Source organism: Haplochromis burtoni, unplaced genomic scaffold, assembly GCF_018398535.1.
Source record: "Haplochromis burtoni strain Fernald_Lab_line unplaced genomic scaffold, NCSU_Asbu1 Contig_2788, whole genome shotgun sequence".
Lineage (NCBI taxonomy): Eukaryota > Metazoa > Chordata > Actinopteri > Cichliformes > Cichlidae > Haplochromis > Haplochromis burtoni.
Window position 1 is genome coordinate 1 of NW_024585149.1, and position 9,964 is coordinate 9,964.

The 9,964-nt window shown below is 38.8% G+C and overlaps 1 protein-coding gene across 1 annotated transcript; it reads left to right on the forward strand.

Annotated features, from left to right (window-relative positions):
- The first annotated feature begins 622 nt into the window (after positions 1-622).
- Positions 623-9,471, forward strand: LOC106633059 (interferon alpha-inducible protein 27-like protein 2B). Its single transcript, XM_042217740.1, has 9 exons — positions 623-757; positions 845-874; positions 950-1,018; positions 5,754-5,816; positions 5,920-5,949; positions 8,051-8,152; positions 8,240-8,269; positions 8,345-8,506; positions 9,159-9,471. Exons 1-9 carry the CDS (start codon positions 748-750, stop codon positions 9,242-9,244), a joined length of 582 nt encoding a protein of 193 aa, XP_042073674.1. The 5' UTR covers positions 623-747; the 3' UTR covers positions 9,245-9,471.
- The last annotated feature ends 493 nt before the right edge of the window (positions 9,472-9,964 follow it).

Here is a 9,964-nt window from a genome sequence, read left to right on the forward strand (position 1 = left end):
TATGCTCTATCATTATAATAGTACATATAACAATGACATAATCAATGATCTAATTAATGATAACAATAACTGTGAATAATGATTCAGTTCATTTTAATTGTATTTATACAGCGCTAAATCACAACAACAGTTGCTGAGTAACTGAGTCCCAGGGCTGACATACTTGTTATACTTGCTATAGAAATAAAGCGATCACCAAAGCTTGAAGTGAAAACACAAAGTCGGACACACTCGAGTGTCGCACATGATACAAATTCTACTTGTAAGCACAAATTGTTTGGATTTTGTTTTATCAGTGCATTATTATGCACTGATAACAAAGTGACATATTACCATCTGGTTATAAATTGATGGTCTGCCAAAAACTAATTTCTGACATTTAAACTGTTGTGAATGACACACTGGCGTTTAATCTGATGCAAATTTCTCATGAACGAAATCAAAAATTATTTATTTTATTTTATGCTATAAAGAACATTTCTTTCAGAAGCTACAGCCACAAAGACACTGGTTTCTTTATTTTATATATGTGACCACTTCATAAATCCTACTAACACCACGGCATTTACCAATATAAGCAAAGATAAGAAACACAAAAAGTGAGGAGAAATGACTCTTCAGTTTGTGTGGCTTTCTGTCGCCCTCTGTTTTTCAGCTGTGAACATAAAGTTTTGTTTCCGAGGAAAGGAAACCTTTCTTGCTATAAAAATCATCCCATTTCAGAGCAGACGCAGAGCAGATAAAGACATGGACCCCGGTGAGTCATTTGAGTTGCTGTGCATGAATCGTCTTTGATTTAAAAAAATTATGGAATGTTAATGTGTGTTCTTATGTTGTGTTGTAGTGACAGCTGTGTGCAGTGCTGCAGGAGCAGGTAAGCACTTTATTTAATTTTAACTCATTTGAATCAAAGCCTGATCCATGTCTGATCCATGTCTTCTTCCTGCAGTAGGTGCCGTAGTCGCTGCTCCTGCTCTTCTGGGAGCTGCTGGTTTCACCTCAGCAGGAATAGCTGCAGGCTCCTACGCTGCAAGCATGATGTCTGCAGCTGCTGTGGCCAATGGAGGAGGAGTGGCAGCAGGAAGTGCAGTGGCTGTTTTGCAGTCAGCAGGTAAAAATAAATAAATAAATATTTTACCAGCAATTACTCAAAAACCTTTATTATAAACCTGAAATATCCCAGAAACAATAACATGTGACTGTGCTGCAGTGAGGATAATACGACGGACTATTAGGTCCACGTAAAGAAAAATATTATCAATCATTTTGAGAATAAAGTCGAAATGTGGAGATTACAAGTGTCTGAAGAAAAGCTCCCACGGTTGCTACTGTATGTCATCAGAGTTTGTGAGTGCGATCTGAACAATATATAACCCTGCCCACTGGTGAGGAATTGCTCCTGTGATTATTGGTCACTCAGCCAGTTTGTGAAATTTGGTTGCTTCAGAATCGGGGGGGTTTAGTAAGAAAGAAGAATGATTTTCTTTAAGCTCTATTTGGTTATGCACTAGTGTTGCTGATGAAAGTGTTAGGCTGCTACAAAAAAGTTTTATGCTGTCTCGTCAGCTGCGGCAGCCCGTAAGTAGTGACCAGCATTGCTCGAGCAGAATCTTATCGATGGTTACTATGCCTCGATGCAATCAAGACCGGTACCCCAAGAATGACCACCTATTCTTATTTGAACTGAAACCTTTTTGTGTTTTGCAACGACAAAATAACGGAGCTACCCTCACAAACTCCCCCAGATATTTCTACTCTCCATATCACTACAATAATAGTAGAGACATAAAGTGTATCTCCTTTTAGTCGGAGTTAAGGTAGCCACTAGTATGAGAGAGCAACGTGTTCCTCCTGGTTGCTCTGCGTATTACCCACAGAGTGATCTGATTCATGTCCTGATATCATACCACCAGCACTATCCAAGATATGTGGCGCTTTGCTAATACATCATCGCCTCAGGGTTAGGAGAGTGAGAAGACCGTAACTCTCTCCGTCTTCGTGACATTATCTTCAATTTTATGGCTTTAATTATCTATATAATCTAATCATGCATGGAAAAGGTTCATCGATCAGCGTGTTTACATTAAGGTCTGTCTGAATAGCTGCCCGTTCCTTATCTACTGACATCCTGCCGCCCCTAATGTCTAGAGTCCTGTTGGCTCCACCACATCACTGCCCAAAGCATTTTTCCAGTGACCCCAAATTAATGGTCTTACTGTTGGAGGGCTGTAGTGCCCGCATGCCGCGCTATGGATGGAGCGTGCTCTCATCTGAGACCAGGGATATCTATAGTTTATGTATATTTATTCAGTATAATAGCGAAAGAATAACATATAATTTAAGTACATAAGTTATATATTACAATAAAACGAAAGTGAAATTATACATCCCTCTCTATTAAAATTATTGAGCCGATGAGCGAGTTGTCAATAAGTCCATACAAGCAGATGATACTATGCGTTCAGACATAGTACTATGGCTGAAACATGGGCGTGTGAATGCTGTTTATTTGTCGATGATATTCCACTCTTAGACGAAAACACACACCTCAACCCAATCCACCTTGTTGGTCCACACGATAGCAATATGAGTGAGCTTAGACAAAATAGTTTTAAATAATATGCCATCCTAACTAAGAATCCCTCTGAAAAAGCGAGTTTTAAAGTTGTAGTTTCCATATGTTCTTAATGATGCGTATTTTAATTTTTGCGCCAGTTATGGTAGATAAACCATATATTATTGATAGTCCACTGATAGTCCTATAATTATTCTCCTAGATAGATAAAATAACGACATACTACTCCAGTTCACTCAGGCTTTAGGATCTCTTTCTTATATCTCACTAGACGTGGTGCGAGCCATGGGATCCTCGCGTTGAGATGAACAAAGCCGTAAGCCCCATTTTCAAATGCCTATCTCATAATCATACAATATAAAGTTCAATTGGCGATGATCACCTAAAGCCTTGAAGTCACAAGAAAGAAACATACGCTCAAACTAAGTGTTCGAGGACATGCAGCTTTCTGGAGTGGTAAATTAGCACTAGTATTTATCTATATTTCTCTACCTGTTACAGTGTGCTATACCAATTTTTTAAGATTTCCTTCTCCTAAGTGCGTGCGAGTTAATATACTTGATAACACACACGTGCACCATCCCATTACACCTCTGGCTCTTATAAACCTTGATCGGTCTGCCAAGGAACTTATATTTCCGACTCTATTAAACTGTGTGTCGTGCGAATGGCAGCCACGAGCGTAGCGTTGTGATATACACTCATCCGCCACTTTAGATTTTCTCTATGATGATATTTTTACATCCTAAACCACCTCATAGGTGAAGATCGACACCGACATTATCAAATATTCAAAATGTATTCATTTTTATATAATCTTTTCCTTTGTATGCTAATGAAGTCAGATGTCTTTAACTCACGACGGCGTGTACTGTCTCACAAAGCGATTGCTCGAGGTGTTCTTTATTTTATACAGTGTGAGACCCACTTCATTAGAGAGTCTGCTCAAGCTACCCTAAAATTGATAGCACTATGCAGGTGTTTGCGTGTGTAGGCGTGCTTCTGTGACCTCCAGCGTTCGGTATTAGCTGCCAGGCTCCCTGCCGCCTGCAATGCTATCTCAGTCGTGTCTGCGAACCATGCTTGAAGTGGTCTCTGTATAGTCTGAGGAAAGGAGAACGCGTTTGCTTTCTATTAAAATCAGCCCATTTTCAGCAGCAGACCGCAGGACAGGAGCGAGCAAGTGGTGTGTGCTGCCAGTGCGGGCTACGTGTTGGTCGGTGGCATGTGTCTAAGTCGAGCAGTAGAAAATACTCAGAGACAGCGTGATAAAATTAAAATATACTTAATGTTCTATTATCGCAATTATATTTTCACTATGACTAAACACTATAATAAACCCTAAAAGAATCCCAGAAACAATAACATGCGAACTGTGTTCGACATCTCAATGAGAATAGTCCGAATTAAATTCTACCTCCGAATGTGAACATAATATTGACACTGATTCGCTCACCGTATATACAGAAATTAATATAATATATGCCTAACTCAATTTTGGATGATAAATAACGATACCGAAATAATCGAGGAATGGATCTAACCTCCTAATTGTGCTGAGTAACAAATAAACTAAGTGGACCTTAATGATTCAGTTCACTCCTAACACCTCTGTAGTTTGTTTGACAGCGCGACTCTAAAGAGTGCGCATCATACTGAGTTAGACATGTTAGTGCTTCAGAATCCATTAATATTTACTATAGAAGAAAGACCACGAAATGGAGCTGTTATTCATTAAACTGTTCTACACTATAATGACCCAGTGTGATGATAAGTGTTAGCATATGACAAAATAAGCCAGCCGGAGTCTCACCAAAGCATTTACAGGAAGCTGAAATACCACAAAGTCGGACACACGCTCGCAGTGTGCGCTTACATTGCTAGCAATGAGGTTTTATACTACCATATCCTCGCTAGCACAACTTTAGTAAGAGATGTTGGTTTTACAGATGTCGAAAAATAATTGCACTTGATATAACAACAAAGAGTAGCCGAGGCAATTACCATTCTGGCTATCAATATTTATGATATTTCCGCAACGTGATCCATAGCATTAATCCTAAACTAATATAATTCTGGGAATCATATATGTGTTATAAAGCCTGGTGTGAATGACCACAGTGGCGGTTTAATCTAGTATATAGCAGCGACTATTGTCTTCGCAGCTTGTATAATTAGAACCTCAGATAAATGAAGTCCCTAAATTCCATAATCATACTATTTCTGTTTGATTGTCTTCTATTTTAATTCTATACATCACGTACGAGTATAGTCCTATTCTAAGAGAGCCTCTACACCTCCCATCACATCACTGGTTTCTTCTGTGATTTCAGCTCAGTTACTTTCTATATCATTAGTGAACCCTAGCTTCACTCAATTAGTCAGATCCGCTCTATGCGGTTAAGCACTATACTCGAGGCGACCCTTGTTTTTCCCATTCCTCCGTGCACATGAGATAAAGTAAACTACGAACAGATACTGAGTCGTAGGAGAGAGCCAGTGGACTCCCCATCTCCAGCGTTAGCCCGTGGGTACCTGTGGAGGGGCTGTTGGAGGTAATGGTGCTGCCTCTCCATAGTGTGCCTCGTACTGATACGCCAATACGGTATATTTCACTTTGAGATAACATACTCAGAAAGTGTAATTAAATTTCGAAAGAAGCCAAAGGAAGCCTATTATACATTAGCATGATAAAAAAAATCATCCCATATTTCAATATGTCAGACTGCTCACGCCAAGTTATAGAAGAGACACTCACAGATCCCAATGTAGGAGGTTCATTGAGGTTGTCTGCCGGTATGCAATCTGCTCTTGTAATTTAGAACCATGAGAATAATAATTGGCCATGATGTATAATGTTTTCTTAAATGTGTTGTTGTATGACAGGTACTGCTCTTGCTGAGCGGCAGTAGCATTAATCAAAAGCACACTTTATTTAATTGTAAACACTCATATTGGAATCCAAGCAATCTGTGATTACTCATTATAAAGTACTCTCCCCCATAGTATCTGATACAGTCAATCCTTTTGCAAGTTGTGTTACTGGGTGTGCCGTAGTAATTCGCTGCTACCTTTGTCTTCGTGTCTTGTAATATGATTATGCTTAATTGTATCTCGTATTTCTATTTCACCCTCGAATACAAATACCTAAAGACGGAATAGCTTGCAGATCCATTAGGCTCCTACGCTGCAAGCATGATGTCTGCAGCTGCTGTGGCCAATGGAGGAGGAGTGGCAGCAGGTAATAAGTGTGGTGTATCACTCAGTTGGTATAGCTGCAGGCTCCTACGCTGCAAGCATGATGTCTGCAGCTGCTGTGGCCAATGGAGGAGGAGTGGCAGCAGGAAGTGCAGTGGCTGTTTTGCAGTCAGCAGGTAAAAATAAATAAATAAATATTTTACCAGCAATTACTCAAAAACCTTTATTATAAACCTGAAATATCCCAGAAACAATAACATGTGACTGTGCTGCAGTGAGGATAATACGACGGACTATTAGGTCCACGTAAAGAAAAATATTATCAATCATTTTGAGAATAAAGTCGAAATGTGGAGATTACAAGTGTCTGAAGAAAAGCTCCCACGGTTGCTACTGTATGTCATCAGAGTTTGTGAAATTGTGCTTCAGAATCGGTTTTAGTAAGAAAGAAAGAAATGATTTTTCTTTAAGCTCATGAACACAGTGTGATGATAAGATTGCACATAACAGTGAGTCTTCAGAATCGGTTTTAGTAAGAAAAAGAAATGATTTTTCTTTTAGCTCATGAACACAGTGTGATGATAAGTGTTAGGCTGTACAAAAAGCTGCGGCTGGTAATGGACAGATGCGAGGTTATCGATGGTTACATCCTCGTGCAATAAAGAGGATGAATGTTGTATCACAAGACGGCTGATCAATTTGTTTCACTAACTCATCTAAATAAGGAATTTTCTTTAGCGGATATAGCGCATGTGGCAGCTTGTGTTCAAACAGTAATGTCCATATCAACAACATTTCTGTTGTGGCTCTAATACTCCGTCGTAGGATAAAGCCTCCCTCTCTCCTCTGCAGCTCAGTTACTTCATCTAACTGCTTGATCAGCTGTCTGGTGTTCTGAAGCCTGTTTTCTCTCTGCAGGATGGCAGGTCTCAAATGAAAGGCAAAAATGACATATTTCTTCGTCTCTGTGCTACGTTTTATGCTTAGGCTGGTCTGGTCTCGCTCTACTCATCTCATGCACCGGTTAACCCCCGTTTCCATACATAAGTTCGGAGGAGGCTCGATCATAAGAGGATAATTGGCGTTGGTGCCTATCTCTACTTGTGTGAGTGACCGAGGCAATATTTATGATAATCTCACTTGAGAATACCCACCAAAAAACCCCACATAACTCGTAGATAATTTGACTATAAGCTCTCTTTCTGCCAATGCACTAGCATATCATGCAGGATATTAGTGTGTTTACTGTCAGAGGACATACGGATAGACACTCTTCAGCACCTTCGCTTGTTACTGAAAACATTAGTGCATAGCCCTTGCTGGAATAATTTGCTCATGCGAGTGGGATCGTGTATATACGAACAGAGACGAGCAATGCTCCACGGGAGTACGGAGAGCATAGCTGTGCAATTTTAAAAAATAAAGCCCTAACTAACATCTGAAAAAACTTTTAAAGTTGTGTTTTGTTTATTTTGCATTAGTTATTGGTGTGGCAGCTGGACGTGTGGTGGCTGTTTTGCAGTCAGCAGGTAAATAAATACTTAGATGTTTCATTAGGATTTTAACTTGTAACAAAGAAAAAGTTCATGAAAATATCATAATCTTAGATTAGATAATGACACTATGCTCTATCATTATAATAGTACATATAACAATGACATAATCAATGATCTAATTAATGATAACAATAACTGTGAATAATGATTCAGTTCATTTTAATTGTATTTATACAGCGCTAAATCACAACAACAGTTGCTGAGTAACTGAGTCCCAGGGCTGACATACTTGTTATACTTGCTATAGAAATAAAGCGATCACCAAAGCTTGAAGTGAAAACACAAAGTCGGACACACTCGAGTGTCGCACATGATACAAATTCTACTTGTAAGCACAAATTGTTTGGATTTTGTTTTATCAGTGCATAATAATGCACTGATAACAAAGTGACATATTACCATCTGGTTATAAATTGATGGTCTGCCAAAAACTAATTTCTGACATTTAAACTGTTGTGAATGACACACTGGCGTTTAATCTGATGCAAATTTCTCATGAACGAAATCAAAAATTATTTATTTTATTTTATGCTATAAAGAACATTTCTTTCAGAAGCTACAGCCACAAAGACACTGGTTTCTTTATTTTATATATGTGACCACTTCATAAATCCTACTAACACCACGGCATTTACCAATATAAGCAAAGATAAGAAACACAAAAAGTGAGGAGAAATGACTCTTCAGTTTGTGTGGCTCTCTGTCGCCCTCTGTTTTTCAGCTGTGAACATAAAGTTTTGTTTCCGAGGAAAGGAAACCTTTCTTGCTATAAAAATCATCCCATTTCAGAGCAGACGCAGAGCAGATAAAGACATGGACCCCGGTGAGTCATTTGAGTTGCTGTGCATGAATCGTCTTTGATTTAAAAAAATTATGGAATGTTAATGTGTGTTCTTATGTTGTGTTGTAGTGACAGCTGTGTGCAGTGCTGCAGGAGCAGGTAAGCACTTTATTTAATTTTAACTCATTTGAATCAAAGCCTGATCCATGTCTGATCCATGTCTTCTTCCTGCAGTAGGTGCCGTAGTCGCTGCTCCTGCTCTTCTGGGAGCTGCTGGTTTCACCTCAGCAGGAATAGCTGCAGGCTCCTACGCTGCAAGCATGATGTCTGCAGCTGCTGTGGCCAATGGAGGAGGAGTGGCAGCAGGAAGTGCAGTGGCTGTTTTGCAGTCAGCAGGTAAAAATAAATAAATAAATATTTTACCAGCAATTACTCAAAAACCTTTATTATAAACCTGAAAGATCCCAGAAACAATAACATGTGACTGTGCTGCAGTGAGGATAATACGACGGACTATTAGGTCCACGTAAAGAAAAATATTATCAATCATTTTGAGAATAAAGTCGAAATGTGGAGATTACAAGTGTCTGAAGAAAAGCTCCCACGGTTGCTACTGTATGTCATCAGAGTTTGTGAAATTGTGCTTCAGAATCGGTTTTAGTAAGAAAGAAAGAAATGATTTTTCTTTAAGCTCATGAACACAGTGTGATGATAAGTGTTAGGCTGTACAAAAAGCTGCGGCTGGTAATGGACAGATGCGAGGTTATCGATGGTTACATCCTCGTGCAATAAAGAGGATGAATGTTGTATCACAAGACGGCTGATCAATTTGTTTCACTAACTCATCTAAATAAGGAATTTTCTTTAGCGGATATAGCGCATGTGGCAGCTTGTGTTCAAACAGTAATGTCCATATCAACAACATTTCTGTTGTGGCTCTAATACTCCGTCGTAGGATAAAGCCTCCCTCTCTCCTCTGCAGCTCAGTTACTTCATCTAACTGATCGATCAGCTGTCTGGTGTTCTGAAGCCTGTTTTCTCTCTGCAGGTATGGCAGGTCTGTCTGGGGCCGCCACCGCAGCCGTGGGTACTGTTGGAGGGGCTGTTGGAGGATTGGTGGCTGCTCTCATCTGAGACCAGGAAATTATGATAATCAGAAAGAAAAAAACAATAATAGTAATAAATGACATATTTACTGCTGCCAATTGGAAACAGTTGCAATAGTATCAGCGTCATGCTTCAGCAAAGCTTGGCTGAAACTTGCTTGCTGGTAATGCTGTGGTGTTTTATTACAAAACACATGGACACGGACAAATTGTGCAATTTTAAATAAAGCCCTAATAAAATACTGAAAAACGTTTTAAAGTTGTGTTTTGTTTATTTGCATTATTATGGTTATATGTTATTATTTATTTATGTATGTGTTATCTTAAAAAAATAAGACATGTATCATTATTTTTATATAACTGAGTCCCAAGGCTGACATACTTGCTATAAAAATAAAGCGATCACCAAAGCTTGAAGTGAAAACACAAAGTTGGACACACTGAGTGTTGCACATGATACAAATTCTACCTGTAAGCATAAATTTTAGATTTTATTTTTTAACTGCATTATTATACTGATAACAAAGTGACATATTACCATCTGGTTATAAATTGATGGTCTGCCAAAAACTAATTTCCGACATTTAAACTGTTGTGAATGACACACTGGCGTTTAATCTGATGCAAATTTCTCATGAACGAAATCAAAAATTATTTATTTTATTTTATGCTATAAAGAACATTTCTTTCAGACGCTACGGTCACAAACACTGGTTTCTTTATTTTATACATGTGACCACTTCATAAA